The sequence below is a fragment of the Rhinoraja longicauda genome, unplaced genomic scaffold, assembly GCF_053455715.1.
Source record: "Rhinoraja longicauda isolate Sanriku21f unplaced genomic scaffold, sRhiLon1.1 Scf000204, whole genome shotgun sequence".
Classification (NCBI taxonomy): Eukaryota; Metazoa; Chordata; class Chondrichthyes; order Rajiformes; family Arhynchobatidae; genus Rhinoraja; species Rhinoraja longicauda.
The window spans coordinates 90631-110568 of record NW_027601422.1 but is presented as its reverse complement, the minus strand read 5'-3'; the positions used below and the strand labels follow the sequence as shown (position 1 = coordinate 110568).

Here is a 19938-nt window from a genome sequence, read left to right as displayed (position 1 = left end):
CATGCCCCTCCCACGTACAGACAACTAGACCCCTACCGAGGCGACTGACCCGCACAGCTCCCGCAAGGAGATGGAAAGTCCACGCTGCCGAGCCGCACCGGGCGATGGAAAGTCCCGAATGGAATATGAGGTACTGTGTGTGGTCTCAAATTCACCTGGACTATCACTCTCAAGAAGGCTCCTGACCCGAAACATCACCCTATCCATTTTCTCCAGAGATGCTGCCTGACTCGCTGAGTTACCTCAGCATTCTGTGTCTATCAATATCTAATGCGATCAGTTTAGCTTGGAACCTGAGTTTGGAAACACCTGATCAAAATTTAAAAGGGTTTTGCATTAACAGTTTGGAGATGATGAAAGGAAGAACTACTTTATATAAGGTTCCAGAAAAATGATTAAACATTACTCATTAGGAGAAATCTCGTTTCCTTCTGACAGCTTACTAGAAATCTTTGGATGCCAAGTTTAAAAGCCAGGATCCTTTGATCACACAGCCAATGGCTGTCATTTTGTTAACATCAATCAGTATCTTGCCTGGTCACAGAAGTTTATATTGGAACATTGTGCAACGTCAAGAGGTGAACGCTGCCCAGATTTCCGGTATCTTATTTGGCTTGCTTTGAAGAATTTCCAGCAGCTTAACTTGAAAATATGTCATAACTATTTCTTATTAACTTCAATCTACCTTATCAATTTTTAATTTATACTTTTGAGTGTTGTGTCATTGAAGTGACCTCCATCAAATCATGCTCATTTGAACTAAAGATGGCAAAATCCTGAAGGAATCACCACCCAGTTGTTTAATAATTGCAATGATATTGGAAGTTTGTAACTTTTTTAAGGAGCACATTTGTTGTTTCCTTTGATTTATTTTAGGATTAGATTATTTTCCATACAAAAATAGAACAAAGAACAGCACGAGATCAGGCCTTTTGGCTCATAATGTTTATGCTGAGCATGATGATGTGTGCATCTCATCTGCCTGCACGTGATCCATATCCCTCCATTTCTTGCACGTCCATGTACGTATCTTAAACACCACTATCTGATTCCAAGAAATAAAATTTGAAAATAATTTAATAACTGACGCAAACTAGACTTTTAAGAAAATTTTCAACAGATTTATTTCTGTTATCATTTACAACAATCATATCAAAGAGAAATGCAGCATGGAAACACTTCCATGTCAACCCGTGGGTACCCATCTGTATTACTCCCTCCTTACATCACCTGGCCGTAGCCTTCTATGCCTCAACAATTTGAGCACTGGTCTAGGTATTTCTTAAATGCTCATTGCAGGTATTCACAACTGGATAAAAAAGGTCCCCCCTCAGAGCCCCTGTAAATCTCATACCCTATACCCTAAATCTACATCCTTTAGTTTTATCTATCTCTGAGAAGAAGAATAGTTTCCTACAGCCTTTCCTATCTGCACCCCTCATAATTTTATAGACCTGAATCAAATCCCCTTTTCTGCTCCAGGAAAAAGAGACTTAACTTCTCCAGTCTTTCCTCATAATTGAAGTGCTCCACCCCAAGCAACATCCTGGTGAAGCCCTTCTGCGCCCTCTTCAGTGCAAAGACATCTGTGATTTCTTTGTACGTTCTCTTTTAGAATCTGGGTGTTGGCAGCATGGCCAGTATTTATTGCCTATCCTCAATTGCCTTTGGTGATGCTTACTTCTTGAACCACCCCTCTCCTGAAAGTGCGTGAACAGTTTTTTAGTTTAAGAAATACAGCACAGAAACAGGTCTTTTGGCCCACCGAGTCGGAGCCGACCAGCGACCCCCTTACACTAACACTATCCTACACATCAGGGACAATTTACAGTTATCAGTGAGAATCCTGACTTTTGACCTTATGATGGAAGGAAGGGCATTAATGAGGCAGGGAAAGATGGTTAGGTCCAGGACCCTGTCCCAAGGAAATGCTCTCCAGCAACCCAACCTTCTTCCATTTTGAAAGGCATGATTCCTGCCATTGGAGTTATTTCCTTTTGATGCCCACTGTTTTCAGTGTTATCAGGTCACTTGACGTCAAGGGCAATCACTGTTACATTATCTCTAAACTTAAGCTGTGATGAGATCTAGAGCTAGGTGGTTTTGTCATAACTGAATTGAGAAGCAAGTGTAGATGAGTAACTTGCTTATGGCAATGTTGAGGATGCCTCCATTGCCATGCTGATTATGTTTTGAACATCCTCATGCCTATCTGAATAAAAATAAAGAAAGTTATGTATTTATTTGGATTATGCATCACAGCAATTTCCAAAGAATCCACTTTTAAAGCACATTGGAATTTTGCATACCTGAATTCATACCTATTCATTTGCCTCCTGTAATACCTCACCAGATCATCCTCTGAAATGTAGAGGGTATTTTTTGTTTGCCTCCAGTATGGCCTAGTTTTTCTGGGCTGTGATTTTGATTGTGTATTTTGTAATTACTTTTGTAACTTGAGTTTGTAAGTACATATTTATTCAGTTTCTATCAATGAACAGAAATATTGAACGCATTTAAATTGCTACACCGTCATGCCTTCCCAGTGACTGCCCATTTGACCACAAAGCTATTCTGGCAATGACGGTGGCCTCTCTTTAGTTAAGCCAACAGGCACGACTGGAATATCGTCAAATTAACTTGATACTGGACTCCCAAAATTGATTTTATCAAATTGAAAGAATAGCCTATCACAAAGAAATCGCACAGGCAGCAAACCTAAGAGTAATTTCAATAAATGCTTATTTACTTAACTTTTAAAACATTATACAGAGTGCTAATTAAGAATTGAAAGGGACATATGATTACAGTAAAAGATTAAATGTAATGAACTTTACACAAATATAACATTGCAATCTATGAAAATTATTTCAATATTCATTAAGGAAAGTTAATCTCAGTCATTTGTTGGCCAGTGGTTAGGACTAAATACATCATTGTAAGCATAAGATTTTCAGTGCATTTTAAAGTGAGACTTATTTGGTAGCTTAAATTTACAACTATTCTAGCAATTTCCTTGGATTCTGGTCGAAAAGGTGAAAAATAGTTTGCTGAATTACAGGCACCATCTTCAAGATTTTCAAATTAAACTACCTTTCTGAAAATACCATAAAGCCTCAGGTTTATGACTCTACCTTTTCATTATAATTTCAAGTATTTTTACCATTCATTATTAGTTCTGCTAATTCTGTGTCAATACTTTGAAACTTTGTTAGAGTCCCGGAAGCACACATTCGAAGCAGGTTCTTGCAGGGAACAAAATAATCACTATCAAAACTTATAAAATTATACTATCTACTTTCAAATTGATTAAAATATTGCATATTGTGAAGACATACTTTAAAGAAGTAGCAAATGCCAAGAATCAATTTCAAAAAGGACAATCATTCAATCTACTGCTTCTGTGGTCACTCCTAAATTACTTAAACCTTGGTTTTACATAAAACATCATCAGAATTGCTCAATTGAATTATTGTCGTTAAAGTTGCTGCCATATATATATTGCACAAATATCCAAACTGCATTGCAATAAGTAATAGAGTCATAATCATAGAGTGATACAGTGTGGAAACAGGCCCATTGCCTCAACTTGCCCACACCCGCCAAAATGTCCAAGCTACAGTCCCACCTGCCTGCGTTTGGTTCATATCCCACCAAACCTGTCCTATCCATGTACCTGTCTAACTTTCTTAAATGTTGGGATAGTCCCTGGCTCAACTAACTCCTCTGGCAGCTTGTTTCATACACCCATCACCCTTTGTGTGGAAACGTTACCCCTCGGATTCCTACAAAATCTTTTCCCATTCACCGTAAACCTATGTCCTCTAGTCCTCGATTCACCTACTCTGGGCAAGAGACTCTGTGCATCTACCTGAGCGATTCCTCCCATAATTTTATACACCTCAATAAGATCATCCCTCATCCTCCTGCGTTCCAAGAAATAGAGTGCCAGCCCACTCAACCTGTCCTTATAGCTCAGACCCTCTTGCCTTGGCAGCATCTTTGTAAATCTTCTCTGTGCCCTTTCCGGCTTGACAACATTTTTTCTATTACATGGTGCCCAGAACTGAACTCAATACTCTAAATGCGGACTCACAAACGTCTTATACAACTGCAACATGACCTTCCAATTCTATACTCAATACTCTGACTGCTGAAGGCCAATGTGCCAAACGCCTTTTTGACCACCCTATCTACCTGTGACTCCACCTTCAAGAAACCATGCACCTGCACTCCTAGATCCCTCTGCTCGACAACTCTCCCCAGAGCCCTACCATTCACTGCGTAGGTCCTGCCCATGTTGGACTTCCCAAAATGCAACACCTCACATTTCTCTGTATTAAATTCCATCAACCATTCCTCAGCCCACCTTGCCAATTGATCAAGATCCTGCTGCAATTTTTCACAACTATCTACACTATCTGCCAAACCACCCACTTGGCTCACTGTAATGTTCACGGTACACGTTGTTTTGAAATGTAGCGATTCTAACCCTCTTATTTATTTCTGACAGCATGTATAAGGGTAGCAATGTGTTCTTTTCAAAGATCACAGTTTTGGTGCAGTTTTAAACTACATTACAGAAAGCCATTGAAACAATGGGGTACAAGTAGGGGATTTATGCTTGTAGGTGAGATAATAAGTAAGTTGCTAAACAAGTACTTCACATCTGTATTCACAAAGGGAGGGACATGGAGACTGTGGTAATGCCTAATATGCAAGGGTAGTTTGAGATCAAGTTCATGGTGGTGTGGGGGTTAAGTGCAGTAAGGTGGATAAATCCCCAGGGCCCGTGGGATCTATCCCAGGACATTAAGAGAAGCAAGAGAGAAAGATAGAAAAATAGGTGCAGGAGAAGGCCATTCGGTCTTGCTACACCTCCCCTTTTCCTAATCTGACACCATTCAGATAATAATTTGCCTTCCTGTTCTTGCCACCAAAGTGGATAACCTCACATTTATCCACATTATACAGCTTCTACCATGCATCTGCCCACTCACCCAACCTATCCAAGTCACCCTGCAGCCTCATAGCATCCTCCTCGCAGCTCACACTGCCACCCAGCTTTGTGTCATCCGCAAACTTGGAGATGTCACATTTAATTCCCTCATCTAAATCGTTAATATTTATTGTAAATAACGGGTCCCAGCACCAAGCCTTGTGGCACCCCACTGGTTCCTGCCTGCCATTCTGAAAAGGACTCGTTAATTCCTACTCTTTGCTTCCTGTCTGCCAACCAGTTCTCTATCCATGTCAATACCCTACCCCCAATACCATGTGTTCTAATTTTGCACACTTCATCTTTGATGATCTCTACAACTTCATTAGCCACAGACCAGGTTCAGGAGGACTGGAGAGTAGCCATTGCTGTTTAAGAAGGGATGTAGAGATAATCCAGGAAATCATAGGCCAGTGTGCCTCATATCAGTAATAGGGAAGCTATTGAGGTGGATTTACTCCTATTTAGTAGGGATTAGGCTAATTAGAAATGGTCAGCATAGGTTTTGTACGTGACAGGTCATGTCTTACGAGTTTTTGAGGAGCTGGCAAAGGTGAACAATGAGGGTAGAGCAGTAGATGTTGTCTACATGGATTTTATTAAGCATTTGATAAAGGACCCCATGATAGGCTGATCCAGAATATTATAGAAGGGTTATGATGGAAGGGTGTTATTCTGACTAGAGGTTGGTGATCATTAGAGTTCTGCGGGGATGTGTGTTGGGACCTCTGTTGTTTGTCATGTATACAAATGACTTGGACATAAATGTGGATGGCTCAGTTAGTAAGTTTGAAGGCGACAACAAAATTGCTGGGTTACTGTCCACACAGTGAGGAAGGCCGTCAAAGTATTCAGCTGGAAAGAGATCAACTCAATTTCTCTTCATTCAATGAGATATCTATATACCAAAACTCTCGTTTGTTATCTTGTTTGTGACTGAACTTCAGCCAAAACGGTACACGATAGCATGACAATTTTAGGCCCGCCTTACTCACCCTTGTCACTTTAGTGATAATGCAAGTAGCTTTATTGAAATCGGTGTTATATTTTTAGTTATTCTCATTTTTAACTTTAAAAGGAGGGGAGGGGGGAGGGAGGGGGGAAGGGGGGAGAAGGGAGAGGGGAGGAGGGGTTGAGGGGGGAGGGGAGGAGGACAGGGTGCTGCATCAATGCAGGAGAGGTTTGGGCCCAACGGGTCCACTTGGTCTAGTGAATATATAAAAATCTACTTAACAATGAGGTCCTCCAAGTGAGTTGAAAGAATATGCCAACTTTTGCATCACAATATAATTGGTATCTAATATTATTACTCGGGCAACTGTAAAATGAACTATGAATATATCACATTTGTTAATTGTTGAATCTATGCTGCTTGTAATATGTACATTGTTTTTATTTTGGACAGCTTTGCTTTGAAACATACCATTCATTTGGAAAGTAATTTGTTATGCTGTGGCATCAGAAGCAGTTTACTCATTAAGCTGATATGGAGATTTCCTATATTTCAGGGTGACTATGATCCGAGGAAAACAAAGGTGCTTCACCTGAGCATGAACCCCATGAGTTTGGCAAAGGAGTATCGTGTAGCAGAGCTGAAGAGTCTGAAGGAGAAATGCGAGCAACTCAGAGAGAGGGTGCGGGTCCTGGAGGGAGGTGCAGAACATGAACAAGTGGGATCACTCAGAAATGTGCCACCATCTCAGGAAATTGCAGGTATCTTTTGCTGTCGGAAAAAAACACCAAGCGATATACTACTAAGGATCCCTGCTGTGCTTTCAACAAACCTATCTTAATTCTTCCAATGCTGTCTTGACAAATCTTCCACAGGGCATAAATTCTAATTCACACAAATTCCTGCTCACTACTGCACTTGTTCATGTAAACTGTCTCATAGAATGAGCAATGATATTCATGTCATGCATTGCAATTCCAATTGCTTCGTGCCCTTACTTGAAAATCCTTGCCAACACTGTGTTCCTCTATTTTTGTCAACTTATGCACTGTGGATTTTAATATGGATTTCAAATTCTTTTGTAATCCTCAAAATTTATATCATGGCCCTTTTTTAATCTTATTACACAATTTGGTTAAAATTTGTCTAATTATGCCAGGATATTTTTTAAGAAATTAGTTAGAAATTGTTATAACATTCTTTTACATTTAATTATTTAATGAATGCAGAAAGGATTGCTGAATTGGTGAACAGAAATTTTACAAATATTAGTCATTTACTCACCATGCTCCAAAGTGAAGCAGGAGGGTAAACTTTCCACTCAATTATTTTTCCAACTCTTCTATTGCACGAGGGTCAGGTTTTTCCCCTTCTCAGAAGAAGAACTACTGGTTGGTTGATACAGAATGGCATTGTAAGAGAGTTATGACCGATTGGTGTACTTTACCATTCAGGCAAAGCTCTGTAACACAGGAAACATAAATGAGGAAAAAAATAAATTGAAAAAAATGTATTGCACTGAACCCCCAAAACCATAACTCTAACCCTAACTTTGTAGTCACATTCTGCTGCAATATTATTGGATGTTTTTATCCCATTTGATGTGGGATCTGCAAAGGGAAATTCCATAGAGATGACTTGACACCTGAGTGTGTGTCTTCATGTGCTCCACTGTTTGTGTGGTCCACGGAGATACAGGTACACGTTATCAGCACTGAGGCTTTGCAAAGAGGAATTGATGCGTACTTTTTAAATAAGTAATTAATTGTTCATTGCTGAAGCTTTATACTGATTAAAGAGAAAATCCAACTCTGAAACAAACTTACATTTTCTGATTGTTTTTAATAACCTGCATTGAAAAGCATTTAATCAGCACAACAACAGGGTGTTTGGAAACTACACAATACAGATTAGCGCAGCCATACTTTTGTAAGTATAATAATAAACAGCTTAAAGTGACAAACAAAAACTGAAAGATTTACAGAAACAGCACATGGAAATTGTTAAGGATTTAGAAAATCGTCAAGACATAAGCCTATATTTTGTTTTGTTAATTATGTAGGTCTTGTCATAATTATTTCTATCCGAGTACTGCTGAATATCAATATTTTCAGAGTTAGTTAGCTAATGAGCCTATCTGTTTGTTATTTGTGGATTTGTTTTTGCTTGAAAACTTTTACCATTTCAAAATACTGCAGTTTATGTAATTTCCTGGATTTGACTTTTGGTTTATATCTCAATATGACATTCCTCATCTTTCTGTATTTACAGTGCCCTCCATAATGTTGGGACAAAGACCCATCATTTATTTATTTGCCTCTGTACTCCACAATTTGAGATTTGAAATAGAAAAAATCACATGTGGTTAAAGTATACATTGTCAGATTTTAATAGAGGCCATTTCAGGGCACCATAATGTTTGGGACACAGCAATGTCATGTAAATGAAAGTAGTCATGTTTAGTATTTTGTTGCATATGCTTTGCATGCAATGACTGCTTGAAGTCTGTGATTCATGGACCACTAATTGCTGGGTGTCTTCTCTGGTGATGCTCTGCCAGGCCTGCATTCCAGCCATCTTTAGCTTCTGCTTGTTTTGGGGGCTAGTCCCTTCAGTTTTCTCTTCAGCATATAAAAGGCATGCTCAATTGGGTTCAGATCGGGTGATTGACTTGGCCACTCAAGAATTTACCATTTTTTAGCTTTGCAAAACTCCTTTGTTGCTTTAGCAGTATGTTTGGGATCATTGTCTTGCTGCAGAATAAACCGCCGGCCATTGAGTTTTGAGGCATTTTGAGGCATTTGATTGAACTTGAGCAGATAGGATGTGTCAATACACTTCAGAATTCATTATGCTACTATCATCAGCAGTTGTATCATCAATGAAGATAAGTGAGCCAGTACCTTCAGCAGCCACACATGCCCAGGCCATAACACTCCCACCATCGCATTTCAAAGAGGAAGGTGGTATGCTTTGGATCTTGGGCAGTTTCTTCTGTCCTCCATACTTTGCTCTTGCCATCACTCTGATATAAGTTAATCTTCGTCTCATCTGTCCACATGACCTTTTTCCAGAACTGTGGTTGCTCTTTTAAGTACTTCTTGACAAACTGTAACCTGGCCATCCTATTTTTGCAGCTAGCCAGTGGTTTACATCTTGCAGTGGAGCCTCTGTATTTCTGTTCATTAAGTCTTCTGCGGACAGTGGTCATTGACCAATCCACACCTGACTCCTGAAGAGTGTTTCTGATCTGTCGGATAGGTGTTTGGAGATTTTAATTTGTAATAGAGAATTCTTCTGTCATCAGTTATGGAGGTCTTCCTTGGCCTGCCAGTCCCTTTGCGATTAGTAAGCTAACCAGTACTCTCTTCTTAATGATGTTCCAAACAGTTGATTTTGGTAAGCCTACGGTTTGGCTGATGTCTCTAACATTTTTATTCTTGTTTCTCAGTCTCAGAATGGCTTCTTTGACTTTCATTGGCACAACTTTGGTCCTCATGTTGATAAACAACAATACAAGTTTCCAAAGGTGATGGAAAGACTGGAGGAAAGACTAGGTGCTGAGAGCTCTCTTATACTTGCATTGGGGAGGCATTAAAACACACCTGAGCAATTACAAACACTTGTGAGGCCGTGTGTCCCAAACATTATGGTGCCCTAAAAAATGGATGGACTATAAAAAAACACAGCTGTAATTTCTACATGTTGAAACCAAAATGTATAAAAGATCAAGATTCAAGATTCAAGATAGCTTTATTTGTCATCCAATATTGGACGAAATTCAGTCACCCACAGTCCAACAATAAAAGCATTAAATAGGCATTAAAATTACACAACCCCAAAAACACACAAAAAAAGAAACATCCATCAAAGAAACATCCATCACAGTGAGTCTCCTCCAGTCCTCCCCTCACTGTGATGGAAGGCCACAATGTCTTTCTCTTCTCCTGCTGTCTTCTCCCGCAGTCAGGTTGTTGTGGTTGCAGGCCGCGCCGGACGGTCCGCAGCGGCCCAAGCCCAACGCGAGACGCAGCCGCTCCCGCAGCCTCCGAAGACCGGCTCCGCCGATGATAAGTCCGATCCGGGGCGGGCGAACACGCTGTTGCTGTTGCTGTTGCTGCACGTCGGGGCGGTCGTGGCTCCCGACATTGAAGCCCCCGCCCAGCAGAGAAATATCCCGCGGCCTATCTTAGGCCACGCCGGACGGTGAAATGTCCGCGCCCCAAGCCCCGCGATCCGGGGCGGGCGAACACGCTGCCGCTGCCGGAGCTCCCGATGTCGGCATCCACGCGGCCCGAGCCTAAGGCGAGTCGCAGCCGCTCCCGCGAATCTCAAATTGTGGAGTAGAGAGGCAAATAAATAAATGATGGGTCTTTGTCCCAAACATTACGGAGGGCACTGTAAATAGGCATATGGATACCTGCAGGTAGTAGACATTAGTTTAATCTGGCACCACATTCGTCACAGACATTGCGGCCGAAGGGCCGGCTACTGTGCTGTACTGTTCTATGTTCTACGTAATTATATATTAATGATTAAGGCCTAAATGCAGAAAAACACGGTAAACTAACTTGCAGATAGAAAAAAATTAGCTGCATGTTTGGCATTAAAGTGGAAGGCCTCAGACTGCTGCAAGGTATCCTTAGTTTGGGCTGAAATGGTGACTGGAATGTAATCCATAGAAACGTATGGTAAAGCATTTACAGAGGTGCAACAAGAGAAGGGAATACATAATAAAAGGGTGAGATGTTGTGTGATATGTGGAATAGAGAGACCTGAAAATCTATGAAGGCTGATCATTAAGTGAAGTGGGATTAAGTGAAGGTGGTTAAAAAGGCATATATGCTGCTGTTCTTAAATTCATAAGTGATAGGAGCAGAATTAGGCCATTCAGCCCATCAGAGCCAAATTTTGCAGTAGAAATGTTTACAAATCTAGTTAGGTCACAGCTTTCTGGTCACCATATTGCAGGGAAGATGCAATCACACTTGAGAAAATGCGCAGGAACATTTTGAGGATCTTGACGGGACGAGAATATTTTGGCTTGAGGATTTGGAGGGCAGGATCCCACTACTGGCCACATCTTCCCATCTCCACCCCTTTCTACTTTCCGCAGAGACCGTTCCCTCCGTAACTTCCTGGTCCACTCCTCCCTTCCCACCCAAACCACCTCCTCCCCAGGTACTTTCCCCTGCAACCGCAGGAGATGCAACACCTGTCCCTTTATCTCCCCCTAGACTCCATCCAAGGACCCAAACAGTCTTTCCAGGTGAGGCAGAGGTTCACCTGCACCTCCTCCAACCTCATCTATTCCAGATAGGTCCAGATGTCAACTTCTCTACATCAGCGAGACCAAACGCAGGCTCGCCGATCGTTTCGCTCAACACCTTCGCTCAGTCCGCCTTAACCAACCTGATCTCCCGGTGGCTCAGCACTTCAACTCCCCCACCCACTCCCGGTCTGACCTTTCTGTCATGGGCCTCCTCCATTGTCACAGTGAGGCCCAGCGCAAATTGGAGGAACAGCATCTCATATTTCGCTTGGGCAGTTTACACCCCAGCGGTATGAACATTGACTTCTCTAACTTCAGATAGTTCCTCTGTCCCTCTCTTTCCCCTCCCCCTTCTTCCTGTCTCCTACTACATCCTATCTTTGTCCAGCCCCCTCCCCTGACATCAGTTTGAAGAAGGGTCTCGACCCGAAAAGTCACCCATTCTTTCTCTCCTGAGAGGCTGCCAGACCCTCTGAGTTACTCCAGCATTTTGTGTCTACCTTGGCTTGAGGATTGATTAGGTAGGCTGGGGTAGTTAGTTTCTTTGGAACAAGGGGGAACACTGTGCATAGAAGCAAGCCTACATGGAGTAAATAGGAAGGACCTATCTTCTTCAGCAGCAGGTCAGAAACTGGGGCATAGGTTTTTCATAATTGCTTAAAAGTTTGAATAACTAACCTGGTGGAAAATTAGACTACATTGAGGAACTATTTATTTGACTGGAACAGACACAAAGGGCTGAATTGCCTATTGTGTCATAAATTTACTGTGATTCCAAATATATATTTCTTTGCATGATATCTGTGTCTCCTCTATGTTATCCCTTTTTTATTTTATGGTTTATATATCAATTCAAAAAGATATATTTATTTAACATTATAGTCCAATTGTAGTTAAATTTGTTCCACATTTACTCGATCTGTTCTACAGTGTGCATTTAATAAAATTGCCTGAATGCCATATCTTTGAGTAGTTGCTGGTATATTTCAAATGTAATCTGCAGTATTTTTGACTGTTGGGTTTAGAAACTAATGAATCTGGATTTGAAGTTCAGACTAAGTAGCCAAACTGGATATTTATAAATTTAGTGCAGTAACGGAAGTAATGAAGTCAGAATGACAATTAGGGTTGAACAGTGTGTGACAATCAACGTTCCGCGGCAAGTGTGTCTGCCTCAAGCCATTTAAGATTAAGAAGGAATAGTGTAGAGGGTGCTGAGGTCTTCTGAAGTGTGACCATTATTTCCCGCTGAGTGCTTTTATATTTGTTCAAGTTGAATAAAAATTAATCATCTACCAACCAAAGCTGGCAGTTTACCATTTACCAAATTACAAAAATCTGTTTTACCTTTGTGCCTACAGTTACTTCAGACCAGTATTTGCACCTGAAAAATACTTTTCTAAATCCTGTATATTTTTTTAAATAATAGAATATATTCTGAGTGTTTGAACAACTCCAAGAGAAATTCAAGGGGCAACATTAACCACGACAATCATCTTTCTTTGAATAAAGTTATAAAGGCAATAAAGTTTTCTTTTTACCTCACAAATGTCTCTGACTCAGTCATCAATCAAGGAAGCCTGTGGAGTATCTTCTCATGTGGCTACCTTGAGAAATTCAAACCCATTTTACAGCTGCTTAGTGGCAGGGTGCAATATGTGACCTTAACTAATAAAATCTGTAAACTGTCCCAATCTCAGAACAGTAATAGAAAAAAGTGTTGCTCCACCTATCCAATAAGATTCTCATTAGACAAGAAATATTCATCGGGACGATCCAAAAGCATCTCAGGAAGGATCCATAAGTTTACAAGAGTATTCAGATCGGTTGGGTAGGTGAACCAAGGAATGGCAAGTGGAATTTAACGCTGATAAGTATGAGATATCGTGCTTTGATAGGCCAGGACTTGCATAGTAAATGGCAGAGCTCTGGAAAGTATTTTAGAATAGATAGATCTGGCAGTATAGAAGCATGGCCCCCTGAAAGTGGAAAGTCAGGTGGACTGAGTGGTGGAGAAGGTGTTTGGGACGGTTCCCTGCGTTGAGAAGGCATTGAGTACAAAAGTCGGCACATCTTGATGCAGCTGTACAGTTCATTGGTGAGACGACACTTGGAATATTTATGTGCCGTTCTGATTGCCCAGTTATAGGAAGGATGTCATTAATTTTGAAAGGATGCAGAAGAGATTCACCAGAATGTTACCTGGTTTTCATTACAATGAGAGGTTGAATAGGCTGGGACTTTTCTTCCTTGGCATGCAAGAGGCCGATGGGTGACCTGATGGAGTGTATAGAACATAAAGGACATGGATAAAAGTGCTCAGTTTTTTTCCAGGATAGAGCATTCTAAATCATGAGGTGCATGAATAAAAGTGAATTCTCACAGTTTTTTTTCCAGTCTAGAGGATTCTAAAACAAAAGGCTTTAGGTTAAGGTTGACTGCATGATGAATGGTAAGCTGTTTAACCTTTCACTCCACTTCCAAAGCCACCCAACCTTGATCATTAAGCTGCAATATACAAATGATGTTTGCTTTTTGAGGATTGCAAGATTCTGGCAGAGATTATTACCAATTGAGTTAAAACTGCTGTGGGCTCTTGTTTCACTTTTTCATCAGGTTAAATTGCTGAATGTTACTTGGAACAGTTGGGGTGCGCAGCAAGAACAGGGTGGTTTATAGCCATGGTGAAGCAGAAATTGGGATTTTGGGAGTGATGCCCCCTCTTGTGGGGAAGCAGCTAGTTGTCACCTGGCACAATGTTCTCGGTGTTACCCTGCTTTGGCCCTGAGCCTGCTCCTGTGTTGCAGCAGTCACCTGAGCCATTTTTAAATTTTCTCTGATAACAAAGTAAACAGTAAAGATACAGTAATGATAAGTACAACAATAGAGACAATGACGTGTGCAAAATAGCAGAATGGTGCAAAGAGTGTGGTGTACAATCCGAGTTGTGCAAACAAAGATTTAAAGTACAAAATAGAGGTGGAGGTGAAGTTATGGGTAAGAATATGTGACAGCACCTCTTGGAAGGGGGTGTGAAAGAGATGATTGGTTCAGGAGTCGTATAGCAATGATGAAGAAGTGTCATTAAGTTTGGACATCTAAGCTTTCAGTAGGTAGAAGAGAGAAACAAGAATGTCCAGTGAGGCAGGCCTTGTCAATAGGTTACAAGTGATATAGATGCATATGAATGTAACCATCTCTACAACAGCCTTGTTGATGAGGACAGTTATGTTCACCTCCTCGCCTCCTTAGGCATGTGGTGAGAAGGTCCCTCATTATCAGATCTTTCAGGCACAGCTGGCATCCAGCACGACTGCACGCTGTCCTCAGACGTCTGCAGTGAAGGTGATCTGTCTCCTCTTGCCAGGATGGTCTAGAAAACAGTGGTCTAAATGAGCATTCATTCTCAGTGGCTGCGTAATACAGGACACACACTGGCACAATGCCAACTGCTGCTGGAAGATGATAAACTCACTGAAAGATGCATCCTCTACACTTGCTGGCCTCCCAGTGTAAAGAGCTACTCATAACCAGCTGACTAGAACATTGAGAAGTTGCAGGACTGTGTTCTAAGGTATCGCAAAAGCCTGCTGCAGCTGATGTAAAAGTTCCGTGAGGAAAGGCCACAATTTAAAATCTTCCTGTCACTGCACACAAAGAGGCTGAAGCCTGTGTAGAAACCTCTCTCTTATGGAATGTGTGTGAAAGACAAATTGATGTCATGCTGATGTAGTGTAAATCTTGTAGGCAAATGGAATGATATATCTTGTACTATGAATCATGACATCTGAATACACTGTATTACACATTTATAAATGTTATGAATAACACATTTTCTGAGGACTGGCTTCTACCAGTGTTCGTCCATCATGCATGTGGAAAAGATTTTAAGCAGGTGACATACATAATGCATTGCATGCCATTTGATGCTACCTCATTTATCCAGGCACAAGCATGAAGGATTGGAGGCAATTTGTTATCATATAAGAATTATGTGCATGTGTGTAATTGGGTTTTGATTACATTATTTTACACAAACTGCAGAAATGTTGCATAGATAAAATAACTAATTTGAAGTTGGTGTTCCATGCATCTGCTGTCTTTGACCTTCTTGATCACGGTTTGGGAGATCCTGTTGTAGCAGTATTGGCGATTGTGGGTGGTACAGACTGCAACCACAATGCAGTTTCACTTCTGATCTTTTGATGGAAGGAAATCTCGAGGAGGGAGCAATTGATGATTTTGGGATTTTGGACATTGCCCCGCATCAATGTACTGGTTCTGGGATGTTTGATGTCAATAACCTGAACCAACTTGTAAGAGGTGAACTGAGATTACCTCTCCTTTGCCTTAGTCCAGTTTAATCATGGATCCTTCATATGACACATGGACAAATGCTGCCCTGATGTCAAGGGCAACCAGTCTTAGAATTCAGCTCTTTTGTTGCTGTCTCGAGCCAGTTGTCCCTGACAAAAATCAAGCAGAGCCTCAGTAGAACATACAGCGCCAGAGATCCGGGTTCGATCCCGACTATGGCTGCTGTCTGTATGTAGTTTGTACGTTCTCTCTGTGACTGTGTGGGTTCTCTGGTTTCCTCCCACACCCCAAAGACATACAGGTTTGTAGGTAAATTGGCTTTTGTAAATTGTCCCTGGTATGTAGGATAGTATGATTTTATGGGCTGATCACTGCGTATCACGGCACAGAATCGGTAGGCCAAAGTGCTTGTTTCCACACTGTTTCACTAAAATTTAAAAACTTGCTCCACTCATCTCCATTGGACTTTCCCTCTCTCATTTTATAGCTATGCCCTCTAGTGATGGACATTTCCACCACGGAAGAAGGATTCTATCCTTTGTATCTGTCTATCCTTTCTGTGCCTCTTATAATTTAATATCAAGTCTCCCCTCAACCTCTGACATTCCAGTGAAAACGATCCAAACTTATCCAACCTCCCTGTGGCTGAAACCCTCTAATCCAGGCTGCATTCTGGTAAACCACCTCTGCACACTCTCCAAAGCTTCCAGATCTTTTCTGTAATTTGGCGACCAGAACTACACACAGTATTCCAAATGCGGCCTAACCAAAGTCCTAAAGAGCTTCATCATGACGTCCTGACTTGTGTACGCAATGCCACGAGCATGCACACCATATGCCGCCTTCAACACCCTATCTGTGTTGGCACCTTTTGTGAGCTGCAAAACGAATCCAGGATCAAAGCTGTTAAGGGTTTTGCCATTAACTGTATTCTCTCTCCTTACATTAAACCTCCCTAAGAGCAACACCTCGCAGTTGCTCAGGTTAAACTCCATCTGCCATTTCTCTTGCCATTTCCACAACTGATCTGTATCCCGTTATATCTTCTGACAGCCTTCTTCACTGTCTGGAACTCCTCCATTTATGGTGTCATCAGATATCTTACTCACCCATCCTTCTACATTCTACATTTATGTCTCAGCCATTTACACAGACAGCACAGATCCCTGTGGAACTCCATTAGTCACAGACCTCCAGCCAGAATTCCTACCTTCCACCACAGCCCTCTATGAATAAGCCAATTCCAAATTCATAAAATTAAGTAATCGTACATCAATGTACATCATCATGTACATCTTAATTTTCTGGATCACTTTACCACGAGGGATCTCGTCAAATGCCTTGATAAAATCCATGTATACAACACCCACCACCAATCAAATTCATCAATCAAATTACTCAGACAGACCTGCCGCCTACAAAGACATGCTGACTATCCCTAATTAGTCAATTCTCTACCAAATAGGAGTAAGTCCTATCAAAAAGAACTTTCTCCAATAGTTTCCCTACCACTGACGTGAGGCTCATCGGCCAATAGTTGTTCCCTGGATTCTCTCTTACTTACTTTCTTAAAAAAAGAAACAAGTCCTCTGGGACATCGCCTGTGGCTAGAGAAGAAGCAAAGATCCTCGTCAAGGCCCCCACAATCACCTCTCTTGCTGACCTCAAGAATCTAGGACAGATCCCATCAAGCCTTGAGGACTTATCCAACTTAATGTTTTTCAAGAGCCTCAGCACCACCTCCTTCTTGATCTCAAACTGAGCATATTTGTGATCTCCAAATCTGTCTCCTCGGTGAATGCAGATGCAAAGTACTCGTTTATTACCTCACCTCCATCCATCGTAGCACAGATTGCTTGTTTTATCTTGAACTTTCTACCTTCTCGCTGGTTACTCTCTTATTTTTAACATACTTATAAAAAGACTTAGGATTTTCCTTAATCCGATTCGCAGGTGACATTTCATGGTTCCTTCTGACCCTTCTAAATGCCTGCTTGAGCTTTTTTTCCTAATTGCTTTATATTCCTCATTCCATGTCTGATGTCACCTTCTTAAACCTGACATACACTTTCGTTTTCTTCCTGACCAAATTTACAACCTCCTTGGTCACCCACGGTTTTGTTACCTTGCCATCCTTATCCCTCCTCCTTACTGGAACATGCTGATTTTGCACTTTGAACAGCTGGCCTTTCATATGTCCTCTGTGGATTTACCAAATAACAATTGATTCCTTAGTTCCTCCTAATATCATTGTAATCTGCCTTGCTTCAATTAAGTAGATTCCCCCAACATCCAGAACTGTCCCCGTGTAAAACAATCTTAAAACTTACAGAGTTACTATCCCCAAATTCTTCTTCCACTCCACCAGTTACCTGGCCAGGCTCGTTTCCCAATACAGGGTCCAGTACGGTCCCTCCCCAAGTCAGACTGTTCACATGCTGTTTAAGGAAACATTCTTGAATGCACCTAACAATCATCTTGCCCTGATTAAGTCCCAGTCTATATTGGGGAAGTTAAAATCACCCATGATAACAACCCTGTAGTTCTTACATCCTTCTGTAATGTGTCCATATATCTGATCCATCTCCCGCTGGCTATTGGGCGGCCAAAAATACTGTATAATCCCATTAGAGTAATTGCTACTTTCTGATTTTTGAGCTCAACCCACATTGCCTCAGTAGACGTGCCCTCCAGTGTGTCTGAATGCCGTGATATTCTCCCGGATTAGCAAAGCAACTCCTCCAGCTTTTTCATCTCCCTCTCTATCTCGCCTGAAATATCGAAACCCAAGCACATTGAGCGGCCAGTCGTGTCTCTCTCACAACCAAATTTCTGTGATGGCACAATATCATAATTCCAAGCACTGATCCAGGCACTAAGTTTATCAGTTTTACCCATAATACGCCTTCCGTTAAAGTAAACACACTTCAGTCTTTCATATTCAGGAACCTCTCCCTGCCCGTCATTCTTTTGAGACTTACTTATCATATCCTCCACTTTCTCATTAGCCCTTTCTTTTGCTGATCTGCTGCTCTTGTTCCCAACCCCCGCCATTCTAGTTTAAACCCTCAATAAGTAGCACTAGGAAACCTCCCTCAATGATATTGGTACCCATTCATTTCAGGTGTAACCTGTCCGTCATGTGCAGGCCACCTCTGCCCCAGAAAAGATCCCAATGGTGCAAAAGTCTGAATCTGTACACTAACTGCTGTGCCACGCATTCATCTGCCTATCCTCCTATTAATGCCCTCACTAACACGTGGCACCAGTAGTAATCCAGAGATTACCGCTGTTGTATTCCGGATGGCAGAATGAAGAACTAGACTCACGCATTAGTTACCGGTATCGCTTGCGTTTTTATTACCCAGCATTCCCTGCTTTTATTGAACACCATCTCATTAACATAAAACATGAATATGTATGAATACGTTACACTGCTCAACTTTTAAAAAAAAGTATTAAATCTAAGTACTCGGTTACACTTTTGTTGTTGTGATACTTGATTTAAACCAGTATTGTTTATCCTGTATTTATGACATTTTAAATTATAAACATAACATATTTAATTTGCATATCTACATATTTTCGTTTTACTTGTGCAGTGAGTTATCTAACTTACAAACCTAACTTAACTGCTGTCTTACAGATCCTGCCTGATCATCTAACAGTAACAGGTGTAACAGGTTTAGGTGTCGACTCAACTGTAGGCTTGTTTGGCTCTGTTTTAGTACACTGACTTTGACCAGAGGAATCTGTTTCTTTGTCTTTGCTAACTGAATTTTGTGTTTCAACCACAGTGTTCTTTTCCAACTCACTTTCAGAGAAATACTTAGGGATTAGGAATTCATGCTCAGTTTTTGGTTTGTCTTTGGCTGGAATCATTTGATTGACATGAACATTTTTGAACTTATCTCCAACTTCAACTAAGTATCTTTTTGTTCCACACACTTGCAGTGTTTTCCCAACATCCCGTCTGTCTCGACTGGACTGTTGGGAGGGCTGAGAACACGAACTTGCTCATCTGGCTTGAAGTTCCTCTCCTTTTTGTGGGAGTCAAAGTGGTGTTTTTGACCTAACTGTTTTTGCTTAGCTCTCAAGGCCAAATTGGGTTGAACTAGACTTAGGTGTATTTATAGCCTTCTCTTTATCAACAGTTCTGCAGGTGAGTAACCCGTTGTGTGTTGTGTGGTTCTGTACTTCAGCAAGAAACTAGCCAAACGATGTTTCGTGCTGAGCTTTGAACTACCCTGCAAAACCTGTTTCTTGAGAGCATCTTTGACAATAACAGACCTTTCCGCTGCCCCATTGGAGGCTGGATGGTATGGGGGAGCAAGTGTGTGTTTTACACCATTCCGCTGCATGAACTCTTTGAACCGTTCTGAACGAAACTGAGGCCCG

The 19938-nt window shown here is 41.3% G+C and overlaps 1 protein-coding gene across 1 annotated transcript in view; it reads left to right on the top strand.

Annotated features, from left to right (window-relative positions):
* Window positions 1-19938, top strand: part of LOC144590555 (mitotic spindle assembly checkpoint protein MAD1-like) — a 139898-nt gene that overhangs the window by 68715 nt on the left and 51245 nt on the right. The window contains exon 3 of the mRNA XM_078395082.1: window positions 6508-6712. Within this exon, the coding sequence (XP_078251208.1) occupies window positions 6508-6712 (205 nt within the window). The remainder of the gene's footprint in view (window positions 1-6507; window positions 6713-19938) is intronic.